General features: G+C 34.5%; 1 protein-coding gene across 1 annotated transcript; it reads right to left on the bottom strand.

Annotated features, from left to right (window-relative positions):
• Positions 1 to 316: 316 nt before the first annotated feature.
• LOC132033464 (QWRF motif-containing protein 2-like) lies at positions 317 to 9653 on the bottom strand. Its single transcript, XM_059423443.1, has 7 exons — positions 8501 to 9653; positions 7816 to 8384; positions 6376 to 6495; positions 5692 to 5808; positions 5490 to 5579; positions 865 to 972; positions 317 to 712 (listed from the first exon to the last, which is right to left on the bottom strand). The coding sequence occupies exons 1-7, from the start codon at positions 9330 to 9332 to the stop codon at positions 644 to 646; spliced, it is 1905 nt and encodes a 634-aa protein (XP_059279426.1). The 5' UTR covers positions 9333 to 9653; the 3' UTR covers positions 317 to 643.
• Positions 9654 to 14555: the final 4902 nt, after the last annotated feature.

The following is a 14555-nucleotide window of genomic DNA, read 5'->3' as shown; positions in this document are numbered from 1 at the left end:
TTTGTACTACAGAACGTTAAAATAGCACATACTGCCTCCTTTTTGACATTGCCTTTAAAATATAGCCACTATCGTGGAGTTACAAATTCTCCAGGTAAAACTTCGTGATAATTTTCTAAAGCTTCACGTTTAGAATTTAAAACTTTATGATAGTGGCTATTGCAGTTTAACTTGAAAAATTTGGAACTCCATGATAATAAGCCTCACCCCTTAATTAGTTTTCTTTTTAACAATAAAATTACCTTATTTTATTACTTCAATTAAACGCTGGTTCTACAATTCCTTGAATGACAAGTTCAAAAGTTTCCAGCCTGTCTGCAAAGAATTACCATTTACTACTTCATCCAGAACTTATAAAAGATGGGATACTTTGTAACGATGGACACATATATGTATATATACATATGTAAATGTTTCAGCTATAAACCAAAAGATATAAGCTGCTATGAAACATAAAAGCAGCAATTTCCTACTCATGATGCATACAAAATGCAATTGCAGCAGCATTACACAAGCCTGAATCAGGTAACTCTAGCTACAAAAGAAACCAATTTGTCATATCACCATCACTTTGTTTGGTTAAGAAGAGCTCCTTTGATGTTAGCATTTCCGTTAAGCAGTCAAAAAAAGATCAGCTTTACACTTACGTTGTTGAGCAAGAAACCGGGTCTTTTAATTGTAATAAATGTGTCCTCAGGCTACATTCCTTCACCTGTTGTACAAACTTTTGTCAGTTTACGACATAACTTTTGATATGAGGTATGACTCTTGTAAAGCACATTCAACTCAATGGCAACATAGAAATCATCATTACTCGAATGGTTTCTTTCAAAAGCTTTAAGTATAGAGGGAAATCCAGGGTACCTGTAGAGCCGTCATTGATGACAAGAGATCTTTACATTGGTCAAGTAAAGCACGCTCGTTAGCCTCTACATCTGCAAGCTCATATACCATCAAATCCACCCGCTCTACCTGTGTACGTATATAATAAACCCTGTTAGCAATTCAAGGGGAAGTGCACCGACAAACTAGAAGGAAGTCTGGAAAATTATCTGAAAACACGTGTTGAGTACTTGACATACTTTGATCAGAATCCTTGAGAAATAAACAGACTAAGAAAAGTAGGTTTGAAATTCAAGCACTAAGCTTTTTGCTTTACTGATCTAGCAAAAGAGAAACAGCAACTGCAAGCACTAAGGATGAAAATTAAGAATAACCACGAACTATAATCAGTTAATCACGAACTAGTTTGATACCAGATGTCAACAAGATGACAAAAAGTTACAACAGATACCTCATATGTCAAAGTAAAAGGACAAGTAATCATCCACAACCAGTTAGTAATAATGTCACAGCAAGACAATCTGTTGAGACTGGGAGAAGCATTTTTGCAGTTTGTGAATGGGTAAAATGTTTTTTTTTTTTGATAGAGTGAAGCCAGTCTATTTCTATAGCATCATTCTAGTTAGACTCAGCTATATCAACATTTAATAAATCATATAAACAAATTTCAACAAACAAAAACATCAATAAGTGGAAAAAAAAAAAACCATGCAGATCTTCTAAACTCAGCAGAGATGTTCTATCTGAGAAAATACAGCTTCAAAAAAAGGCCCGGGGAGAGAGGGCGGGGGGGTGGGGAGCGTCTCAGATAGTTATGAAGAAAGCTTAATACTGGAATTAGTCTCTGCTCAAATCATCAACCATGTACAGAAAGCAACAGTAGCATGCACCAGGGAGTTATGCAAAAGAATTCCAGCAAAGAGAGGAAAATTGATGCATAGCTTTTTAGTGATAGGGAGAGGTGCTGCAGCTGAGTGGAACAATGACTCAAAAAAGTCACATTTGAGGTTTACTTTAACTATCACTAGGAAAAACTGTACAAAAGTTAAACTGTTTCTCTGTTTTGTTTTATCTTGTTTATTTATTTACTTATTTGTTTTCTCTGTGTGTTTGCCACGAGGTAGGGATAAGGTTTGTGTACACTCTACCCTCCCCAGACACCACCCGTAGGATTACACTGGGTATGTTGTTGTTGTTATGTGTGTGTTTACATCAATCTACAGAAACCAGAGAATCCTTGAGAATAGAAAATGCTTTTGTCATCATAATCAAGAACATGACCATATTAACATGATACACATCTAAAATCAACCATGATCATATTAACCTGGGTATGTTGTTGTTGTTATGTGTGTGTTTACATCAATCTACAGAAACCAGAGAATCCTTGAGAATAGAAAATGCTTTTGTCATCATAATCAAGAACATGACCATATTAACATGATACACATCTAAAATCAACCATGATCATATTAACCCTTTGACTATTTAATTATTGTTGGGCAGAATGTTGTGGTTTGTTTACAGACTCCACCTTGTTGGGGAGTAAGCCTTGGTTGGTTGGTTGATTGATTGTTCTTGATTTTTTCTACAGCTCACAGCAAGTCTATCACGAACACTTGGAGGTAAGCTGTTCACCTTAAGTTGAATTCCCAAATGTAAATCACGGATAAATGCTGGTCAATCACAATCCTCTCTTTTGTGAATTCTTCATTCATTACAGCATAATGTCACCAACCGAGTCCTTTACTAGCATCGATGAGGGACTTAGCCCAACTACATCCCCCCTCCCAACCCCATTTGTTAGATGCTATGATCAGCCTCTCAAAGGGTGGCTTCACTTACGCAAGCACAAGACCTAGGCAAAGTATGCCTCAAGTGATGAAGCACTAGCAGAAAGGTTATGTTGTTTGGCTAGGCCAAACAACACTTGGGATGCAAAGGCAAGACAATTGAGAGGTTAAACTTAGTATCTGTGAAGGTGGGTAGTTGGAATAACTGCCTCATCAACGCTAGAAAAGGACTAGGTCGGTGACAGTATTCTAAATAAACGTAAAACAATAGCATTAAGAAGTAGCAAGATAGCATAGAGAATCACTGGAGGCCGAAATCTAAATGAGAATGGATATGAGAAAGAACTTTGCCAGTGCCAATGGTTTAAAAGGCTAGGCCAAACAACACTTGGGATGCAAAGGCAACACAATTGAGAGGTTAAACTTAGCATCTACGAAACTGGGTAGTTGGGCTTAACTGCCGCATCAACGCTAGTAAGGAGCTTGTCTTACTCAAGAAGAAACCTAAAACAATAGCATTAAGAAGAAGTAGCAATGGAAAACCTTGGAACCTACCAAGGTGAAATGTTTCACATGGTTAGTGGTAAAGAGAGCTTGCCTTACTCAAGAAGTTTTACAAAAGAAAGGGATGCAGGTAGTACCCAGATGTTGTTTTCTCTGCAACAAAACAAGGGAAACTAACAAACATCTGTTTCTTCATTGTGAGTTCACTGCCCATCTTTGGGAAATCTTTCTCAAACATTCTAATACAAGATGGATCATGCCAGAGCACACTTCAGATCTGTTTTTGCTGGATTAGAAGGGGAGGGAGCAAAAGTCAGAAAAGGTGGTGGAGGATGATAGTTAATACCAGCCTGCATATGGTGGACTGTGTGGAGAGAAAGAAATGAGAGATGTTTTGAAGATGGATCCAATTCTATTCAGAAAGTTAAATGGAATTGTATTGTATCTTTACTTTTCTGGTGTAAACAACTTTGTATAGAGGAAACAGATCAGATTGTAGATTTACTAGGTTTTCTGTAAGTCTTTTTTCCTTTCTTTTGGTTACTCACTTTTTGGTGGCCAGCATACCCTTAATGCTGAGGAATACAACTTTACCAGTTTCAAAAAAAAAAAAAGAAGAAGAAGAAGCAAGATGGCATAGAGAATCACTAGAGACCGAAATCTAAATAAGAATGGGTACGAGAAAGCCAATGGTTTAAAAGGCAGTGGCGAGAGACTGGAGTTTTATCTAATATGCCTGAGACAAGGGACATAAGCCCCATGAATATTGCTTATAAATAGTTCATAAATTACAAAAGGCCTCCAACAAATTGTAGATATTTTTTAAAATCATAACATCTTGGAGAATATATTGATGTACATATATAGAAAGCAGACAAAAATTTGAGGGAAAATGCTAGTGTCTTTAGCAAAATAGTTTCACAAACAGTAAATCTTTCTTATCAAAATACTAATTTTATTTCTTTGAAGTTTCGTTAGATTCTTCTTTTCTCAAGAAAATTTCTTTAGATTATTTGAGCAAAAAGTCAATTATAAGACCAATTTAGGGCCATAATAAGCAAAATAGTCCATCGTCATCCACCAAGCACAAATTGCAAGTGAGACTTTTCAAGAAAGTATTTCGTTCCAAATTTAAGTCCAATTAATTCAACTCAAAAGAATGCTATCTTCACTTTATCTATAGCGGTTCCTGATAAAATTACCTTCCCAATGAAGTTACAAGCCTACACTAAACGGCCCTTCTTATTGACTCTCTCAGAAAGTTAAAAGGAGAAAAAAAGTTTCTCAAACGCCTGAAGAAAATTTGTTGTTGCCGCGTCCAATCGCTTCAGAGTCAGTTTTGGTTGCCTTTCTCCATAGCGAGTCAATATTTACCTTCTTTTATCCATAGCACTTCCTCATTAAATTACCTTCCCAATAAAGCTACCAGCCTACACTCAGACATCCCTTATTGGCTCTCTCAGAAGTCAGAATGTTAAACTAGAAAAAAAGTCTCTCAAAGGCCAGAAGGTAAGTATGTGTTTCCATCTCCAATCGCTTCATAGTTTTAATTCTCTTTATCCGTAGCTAGTCAATATACACAACCAAGGTCCCTCTGATGAGTACCTCTTTTCTTCAGTTTTGCTTCTATTTCTTCCTCTCATCACTTCACTTGAACCTCTTCCCTTCTTCGTTATCATCACCATCAACCCCTTATCTTTCACTCAGATTTCATCCCATCTGGCACTGAAAGTTAAATTTTCAGATTTTGAACTGTTGGGTGTTCGAGCCAACTTGCACACACCTTGTACAGAAGTCGGATAACTTTACCCACCAAGACTTGTACAGGTGGATCACCTAGCTAACAACCTTCATGCTAGACCACACCTTTAGGTGCCACGACTTTTACGAACATTGCATAAACTTAAAAGTAAAAAAGGAATTGAAGGAAGCATCTCTCTCTATGACTTTCTCTCCCTGGCTTCTAAGTCTTCGTCAAAAGAATATAGATTAATTTCAAGGGGAAAAACCGATAAAAAGGAAAAAGAAGGAAGAGAAGCCCCAAACAAAACAAAACTTTAAAGTAATTTGAAATTATTCAGGCAAGTGGACCTATTATTACATGCACCTCAGTTCTATCATCTTTTACTGGTTCGAAATGCTCGCTAAGCAAGTTAGAACACAAGAAAGCATGCAGTTGACCATTTATATACTTTCTATGTATTAGAGTACCACTTTCTCATTGCAGATAAGACACACCCTAGTCAAAATAGGTGGCTATGCAAATTGAGCGAGGTCACGGCCTACTTCCTTCCCCTCCACTGGAAAACAGATAGAAGTCTACTAAACATAACCAAAAAGAAAAATTACCCTCGGCAGCAAAGAACACATTGAGGAACCCATCGCCTGCATCACATCAACGGCTGAAGAAATAGCATCTTTCACATTTTGAACTTCTGCCTGCAGATGATAGAACCAGAAATTTATTCCTGAAGCCTAATACCAAATGGTAAACAAATGCAATCACATTTTGCATATGATCATTCCAATTAGAATGTAAGGGAAACAGTACCCTAGCTCCTTCAACAACAGGGAGACGGATAGTGCTGGCTTCCAAAGCACATATGGCCCCTGATAATGAATTGCAATGCTCTCCATCAATCATACTCCAATTTTCCAAACATGGCCCCTGAATTTGTCCATAAAAAGAGAAAGGGACAGTAAGACAAATCAAGCACACGGTACAAATATTAACATATGATGTCAGACAGAATATTTACTTTTCATTTCACAGCATATAAAAAGATATCAACCATCTTAAGCAGCAGGCACACCACAGGTGTATGATGAAGACAAATGTGAGATATAACAGGGTTCATTATAAAAGTAATCAGCAGGGTTATTTCATTTAACAATATAGTGTCCTCTACTTACAGCAAATAGACCAAATAGGCAAATAGAATGCATTAGCTCATGCATTAACTCTCATAATTTCTGTGTCATTGGGCCCTCAATCCTCAACCCTCAGGCCTTCAGTTTTCTTCCTACACATCGTAGAGACTTTTAACCTTGTGTATTCTCTACTTTCTTGTTTTTCCTTTTCAAATTCATACCTGAATTTGTTTAGCAAGTATCCATATGCAAGAAATGGTTATCTCATTGATGCATGTGTATTTAAAAGCATCTCTTGTGATGTGTATCTAAACATCAGCGAAATAATTTGGTTTGAGGCAGAAGAACTGAAAAGAGGGCTTACTTGTCCTTTGAGGACGGAATGCAGCTTCACATTTTGCCGCAGCAGCTGCAGCTGAACTCTTTTGGACTTCACAGAATGCCGCAATTTTAAAGTAGTTAACCAAGCATTGTACAGGTTCCTCTGGTAAAAGAAAATTTCAAAGTAGTGGCTGAAATTCTAATCCATACCACAGCAGAGTTTTTGTTTACATTATAAATCATGGGTAGAAGAAACTTACTTGCACCACGTGTATGCACCAATTTTAGTGAATATAAATGTAAGAGGAACATTAGGAAAAACTAAGGCGGGTTGGTCTATATATTCAATTTTAATTGATGATAAAATTATTGCTACACCTTTTACAGTATTGTTCTAATATTTGAAGTTTGGTTTTTTCAAACTTCTAAGAACGATAAGTAATGTTATTACATTTTACATTTTGATAAGGATGTTATTGCATTTTCACCGGGTATGAACGTAAGGAACAAGTTTTAAAAGCTTTTATGTCTTAGATTTCTGTTAATACACGTAAAACATGTCTAATTAACCAAAAAAACTCAAGTAAAAAAGAACACCACGAGTCATGTATTTATTTTTTGAAATGGCGATGAGTTTATACCAAGTATCTGTAACTACCGGTCGATTATTCATCAGATCAGACAAAACCCTGAATAGTAACTAACACTCAAGTATAGAATATTAGATAAGAAAGACAGATATATTTATTATCCTGTTCAAGCACGTATATTGAACAGATTATTGAACATATCTTAGCCAGTTACAGTTGGCTTAAACTTAATGGTTTAGTTTAAGAAAGATAATAATCTAGGTTTGAACCTAATTATAAAATCTTACCTTATTAAAAAAAAAAAAAAAAAAGATTTTCAAGTAAAAAAGTAGAAAAGGCGTCATATATATATATATATATTATCCTGTTCAATCACATTTTGAACAGTACAATCCCACCACCGCAGGTTGGGGATTTCTATATCTGCTTGAGGAGTGAATTAGAAACCCGAGCCTCCCAAAGTTTTAGTCTATTGCTACTCCAGTTCTTAATGCACTTCATCTAAACCATAAAATAAATTCCTCCATACCCTCCAGCCTCCTCACTCATTTTGATCCCAGATGTCCAAATATATAATCCGTTTCTATTAATGGAAACTTTTCATCTCTCTAATTACTCTTTACTATAACAGTATTGGAATGAAATGAGCCTTAATAAGGTGGAATGGATGTAGACCATCTGATTCCAACTAATTTTGGATTCAGCCATAGTTGATTGATTTATTTCATTTCCACAAATAACATTCACTACAAAGATTCACAACAGCTATTAAAATCCAAAATGATGCTTCCATTTCAGTGTCTCTTGTAAACTGTTGAACAAAAAGGAAATTGTATATGAACTATGTCATCAACAACACTTAACAGAATTAGTAGCATTTTAAAAAGTTTTACCTCTGCTGTTGTTGTCTGTGCCCTTAGAGCAGCTTCTGCTCGCGCATTGACGAATCGCCATTGCTGGTGCCGATTATATAGAAGCCTTAATTCATGTGCATCAACTATCCGGTTTTCCCCAACCCTCCCTCTTCTTGCATCAGCAGCAAAACTCAAAACTGAGGGCATGATACATGAATTATCCCTATTAGATATCGAACCCACAGCACCATTTCTTGTTCTTGTAGGACTTGGCATCCCTCTTAAAGGAGAATTAACAGATGGCGGTACCAATGCCTTATTTGGCGACGCTGGTCTTAAACCCCCTCGAAGAGGAGACACTAAACCTCTAGAAGGTGGGATACCCCGAGGTGCTGTTTTAGGGCTGCTATCAATCAGAAACTTCTTATTTCCCACTGCTTTCAGATTACCATTTTTCTCCACAGACGAACAACGTTCTGGCCCTCGTCTAATCCTGTTATTCGTCTCTTGCCAAAACCTAGCAGGCACAACTATACCACGGGGACCTGCTCGTCCTTGAGGTACATTCGGACCCAGAGCCGGATCCAGGATTTGAAGTTTATGAGTTCCTACAGTAATTCCATATTAATTTACAACAATCAAATATCCGTAAATTTTTAATGAATTTTTTTATACATATACAGAGTATGATCAAAAGCTACCAAGTTCCCGAGAACATACATACCTGAAGTATTCCCTGAAGAGACACTTTCACTATCTGAAGCCAATGCTAGCTCATCATCATCAGTTTGAGGTTTCAATTTAGCTTCAATTCTAGCTCTATGATATATATCAATCACCGACTTCTTCATTGATGAATTAGTAACACTTCCGGATCCAAATTTGGGCTTGTCAAATTTAGGTTTATCAATACTACCACAATCCATACTTCGTGTCAAAAAACTCGAATTCAATGACTTTGACCTACCTGGCCACCTATGTTGATCACTCGTCTTCATACTATCACTCCGATCTCTCACCGGAGTTCTCAAATCCACCGCAACTTTACTCCTCTCCGGTGTAACAAAATCCGACGTCATTTTCTTCCTCTCCGGCGTACCTTTCCTTACACTACCAGTCGCCGGAGCAGGCTTTGCCTTATTTACAGGTATAGAAATAGACTCACCTTGAAACGATACAGATAAACTCCTACTACTCGAATTCATTAATACCTGCTTAACTGAACCGGAATTCTGAACCGGCGTCATCGGTCGTCGCCGGTCAACCGATTGTGACCTTTTAACCGAAACGGAATCCCGAACCGGTGTTCGAACCGGAATCCTAGTCAGCATCGGTGATGAACTACGATTGGAAGACGAAGAGTAAGTAGTACTAGTTGAAGTGTTTGAAGACGACGTCGTTGAGATAGAAGATGAAGAAGAAGTTGAAAGGTAACGTGAAGTAATTTCTCTAGATTTCGGTAATCTTCTAGAAGGTTGTGGTCCATTATTCTCAGCTTCTGAAGGTAACAATGGTGGTCTTTTAGGATTATTCTGGTAATTCAGCTTTGTCACCATTGCTACTCTCTCACAATTCTCTTCACATAATTATTATGACTCTCTTTCAAAACCCTAATTCTCAAAAAATTCGGCTGAAATTTATAGAGTAATTATGAGTGCAAAATACGAAGATTACTACTACAACTGAATTAATAATGGGTGTATTAATGAGTAGAGATTATTGCTTAGTAGTTTTTAGAGAGAGAAAGATACCGGCAAATATGACCGTTACGAACGGCCGGCGAAAATATACTTACGCGGAGGAGAGAGAGAAAGTGGGACCTGAAGGAAATATTTGCGAGCATAATTGTCGTACCGCGTTTTTGAAGTGATAAAAAAGGCCAATGCAGTAAGATACTTGTGCTATTACCCTTGATAGTTGTACCCTGAATTTGGAGATTGCTGAATGTTACTCCCCGTCCACTTTTTGCTTATTCTTTATATTAAAAATAAATGTTTGCTTTTACTCATTTAGTTTAAAAAATCACGTAAGAGATAATTTACAATTTTATACTACTTTACTCTGATTATTGATACTCTAAGGGGTCGTTAGAAGGTAAGATATCCCATAATTTTTATATCATATTTATAGAAAGATAAATTTATATTCTGATTATTGATACCTTCTTATCTCACTTAATTAGATGGTATAAAATAATCCGTAATTTCAATTATCTACCAAACGACCCCTAATTATTTCCTTTCCAACATTAGGTATCGACTATTTCAAAGTCAAAAGGGCGTAAAGTACACTGAGTACGTTGATGTGGACATGGCTTTTTTTTTCTCTCTTTTTTTTTTTTTTTTTTTTTTTTTGGTATTTTTGGTGAGTCTTCGGAGAAACGTCACGTTGATGACAGTTGAATAGTTAATTTTGATACTTTATTAGGTAAATTATATTATTGTTTAACAGTGGATAGTTTGTCTGTTTATTTCAGAGAATACCCAAGCGTGCTCATAAAAGAATGGTTTTAGGTAGGTATATGGAATTACGGGATCATAAAAAGCAAACATTTATGCTGATTAATTAAATCATAATTATTACTCACGGCACAAGTTATGTCTCTTCTAATGGAATTTTACCTACTTTAAAAGGTGCGATAGTTTTGGATCAATTGCTGGGGTTGTCTTATTACATGTATTTATTCACATGCAAAAATAACGCTCAATTAAGGCATGGAAGTTGCTCTAAAATAATTAACAAAAAAAGGTTTCTGATTAGGTTTGTTCGAGGAAAACAAGTTGAAAGGAGTTCAATTTTTTTTTTTTCCAAAACGTTTTTTTTGTTTTCAAAAACGTTTCAGTAAGCTTTTAAGTTGCAAATAAAATACTGGAGCTTGTCTTTAATATATTTCTAATTATGTTTCTAATATATACTTTCAGTAAAAGTTACACTGAGCTTGTCTTTAATATATTTCTATTTGTGTTTCTGATATATACATTCACTAAAAGCTACACTTACTCACAGGATTATAACCTGACATTAAAGCGATACATAAGTACCATGCAAAAGGAACAAGCATATAGGTAGCATTCACTGCATGCATTAATTCATGCCTTACTAAATTAGAATGACCCATCACAACTATGACCAGCCTAAAAAAGTGTATCTAAAAAATGCTTATAGTAATATTTTTCAGTCATGTCATTAAAAAGATATATAATTACATGTACAGCAGTTATATCTAATAATATGGATAGGTGACCTACATTTAATGGTAAGGAGAGTTGAATTCAAGATTTGGAGTTTACCCGTTCTTGCAATGATCTTAAGTAGTACTATATAATAATAATAATAATAATAATAATAATAATAATAATAATAATAATATGATTCATAGTATTTATAGATATTTAGTGAATTCTTATATCCGTATATTAGACTCTAACTTTGCCTTTGATGGTAAGTAATCTACTTCTTATAACAAGTTAAATCACACTGATGGTATAAGATTCTACACACTATCTATGTATATAACTTAAATACAACTAATTAACTTGTGTACATTGACAGTATTTAAAAAAAAATATATATTATCAGATCACTTAAAAGATAACTATATGTAACCCCATAATAAGTGAGATTATATATAGTATCCTAGAAAATAAGACGAGAAACTTGCAATAATCGATTAAAATAAAACTAATAATGTAACAATTCATTACATTTGGATAAATATTATTCTTTCTTAATAGTTACTTTTCCTAGTTTTTTTTTTTTGTTTTTTTATTTTTATTTTTTAAGGTGAGCTAATTTACAAAATTGCCTATACATGTAATCAATTGTTCCCAACTCAACTAACACACCCACCCCACTTGCCCTCCACCCAGCTTAGTATTTATTTTTAAGGAGAGCATAAGGAAAGAAATATTTATTTTTCTTTCCTAATTGAGGTGTTGGAAAATCATTTCAGCGAGATTCATTTTGTATTTTTCATAATTTGGTCACCTACTTGCATGCTTATTATTGGGTTATATAATAATATACGTACAACAAAAAATGACTTAATTACTATAACTATACAAATAAATACACGGCATGTTAGGGTTTCTTTTAAAAGTTGTAGTTGCTGATTTATATCTTGTGACATCGTTTTCAACTTAACAATGAAGGCAAATTTTAATTCTTTACAGAAATAAATGCAGAGTGCCACTAGCAGTGTGAATTTAAAATAAATAAATACTATGTTTTAAAATTGTATCACTACATAGCTTGAGCAAAAGTTTGTGGATGGTGGCTTTGACAACTATCATATAGTAAAATTTATAGTCACAACGAAGTATATGTTTGAAATGTTTGCTTCTCAAACACCAATTCTTATCATGGGCAGATGTTGAAGCTCTACAATTAAGTTTCGTCAAATTGCCTTTGCCTAAATTTTTGTATTTATTAAAATCATATTAAACAACTATAAATATTTGACTGTAAACTCAGTTTGTTATTAATGTAGTATTAACTTAAGATAGTGTAGAAACTTAGAAACTTCAAATTCATAATTGGTCTATGATAACTATCCAACATGATTAATTAACGTATAAAGTGAAACTTGTTTTTTTTTTTTCTTTTTCTTTTCGAATATTTGAAGGGCCATGAAAAAGTTCGAGAAAGAAGTGAACATAGATAGGAACAGAAGAACGAAGAGTCTCCAACTAACTTAGAAAAAGATAATAACTGATTAAATTAAGCAAAGTCAATAGCTTCAAGAATAGCTAAAGCCAAACAAACTTTCATTGATCGACAAACAAACTTCCCTTCAAATTGAAAAAGATGGCTTTATCCCAAAACCTTGAGTTCTGTTAACTCTTTTACCCTCTTTGTTTTGATCTTAAGCCACCTTTATTAATTAATAACAATTAATTGCAATTTTCTAAGCTAGCTTAGCTACCCTTAGACCTAAACAACCATTATCATCCCCGATTTCTTGTTATTTCTTTATATCATTTTCCATGAATTTAATTAATTATTCTAGACGCAGCATGTAAATATTCAGGACTGTAATTGGCACGTAGATAAAAAAAAAATTGAACCATAGACCTGATCGGGTATCACTAGTGACATATAAACAAATTGAACCTTGACATATAAACAAATTGAACCTTACCTATTCTTTGGGAATTAAAGGGAAGAATCTCAATTTTATGATTATTCGAAAAGCATGGTATTTATATATATAAGTCATTAGTGGTAGTTAAGCAATAGATCGATGCATTTTTATTAATGCACGTTTTTGAAGTTCGACAAAGATAATTGCGATTTGGTAGTTCCTTTGCCATTTAACTATATCCACGAGAGACTAATTGATGATTACACTTCGCCCAACCAACTCTAGCTCCTTTTTTCCTTTTCTTTTTGCTTATTCCTGTTTTTCGGAGCCTACTTATTTCTTTGTAATTGATTGATCATATATTACTCAACTAAGCAATAGTAATTTAGGACTTTAATTTTTGCAGCCATGAGGACCCTATGCAAATATGAGGTCCCCAAGATGAAAAACAAATTCATCATAGACACTACCACATGCATTATGTATACTTTAATTATGCCTTCGCCAGCAAGAAATTCTACTAGAACTTTTTCTTTTTTATGTATTGTAGTATCATTTATAAAGTGAAGCCACTTCATTAATTATCTTTTTCCTTTTCTAGAGTTTGTTTTTCAGAAAAGAGATCGAATTTTAGAATTTTTTTAGAAGACACTTCATCAATGTTCTATTCAATAATTGCAAGTTAAAGAGAGACCATATATATATTCGAGTAGTGAAGAATTAATTAAACAGAATTGATGAATATTTTGTATTTTTACTAAGTTTTAACCTGATGAGGAATATTATGATGATGACCGATAAGCTTTTCACAAAGTTATCATCATGGTTAGTAATCATTTCTTCTGAGAGAAATCAAGAAACTGCGTTTTCTTTCATCTGTTTCCTTTGCTTTACTAAGATATTATCACCTAATATAACCAAATGTTATTATTGTCAAAAGAAACAACCAATTATAATAATAGCAATAAACATGGTTTGTTTCCAATGCAAGGAACACAACCCACGCCACTTAGCTTAAGTGGAGTTCATAGTTATGATTTGTTATGTTACTCAGATCCTTCAAAAATATTACTGAGTGGAGGTACGTACGATTAACTCTTCAAAAATAACATACTTTTAATGGATTCAATATAGAGCATGACGATACTTTTGAAAAATTTGAGCAATACAGATGATTTGCATGGCAATAAGCAATAAAATGTTTTAATGAATTCATCGATGCTTCTCTTTCCCCAATTCCCATATTCACTTCCCAATATAAGATAAAAGAAATTACACATAAACCTATATTATTATCGGAACGTCGCTAATTTCCGGCAGACGTTAAGTCAAAATTTGGCTCGTTGATATGTAATTTCTAACGAGAAAACCGTTAGAAGCGTTATCGATGAGTCAAATTCAACTGAAATTTCTGTCGTAATTAACAATTTTCTTCTTGTGTATGTATGAAGTTCCTCTCTTTTTCAATCATCTTCTTGCAATGCTTTAATCGATGTTATGTTCTGCTCGTTGGAGCCCATCTCTTTTCCCTTCCATTTGTTCTCTTTCTTTTTTCAATTTATAATATTTGTTTTGCTTTCACAAGAACCCCACTTTACTCCATTTCACTGTATAGCCATTATACTCGTAAAATCAGCAGGATACTACCCTTTTAGTCTGGATCAGGATATAGCTAGCATAGATTTGGACGGCGAGT

The sequence above is a fragment of the Lycium ferocissimum genome, chromosome 10 (assembly GCF_029784015.1).
Source record: "Lycium ferocissimum isolate CSIRO_LF1 chromosome 10, AGI_CSIRO_Lferr_CH_V1, whole genome shotgun sequence".
NCBI lineage: Eukaryota > Viridiplantae > Streptophyta > Magnoliopsida > Solanales > Solanaceae > Lycium > Lycium ferocissimum.
This window is presented reverse-complemented; position numbering and strand designations above follow the sequence as displayed.

Excerpts from the sequence above, each read along its gene's own strand:
- LOC132033464 (XM_059423443.1), bottom strand. The coding sequence starts at position 9,332 with ATGGTGACAAAGCTGAATTACCAGAATAATCCTAAAAGACCACCATTG. Across the intron at positions 8,385-8,500 it reads CTCTTCAGGGAATACTTCAG|GAACTCATAAACTTCAAATC; the intron begins GTATGTATGTTC and ends GAATTACTGTAG. Across the intron at positions 713-864 it reads CATCAATGACGGCTCTACAG|GTGAAGGAATGTAGCCTGAG; the intron begins GTACCCTGGATT and ends TTTGTACAACAG.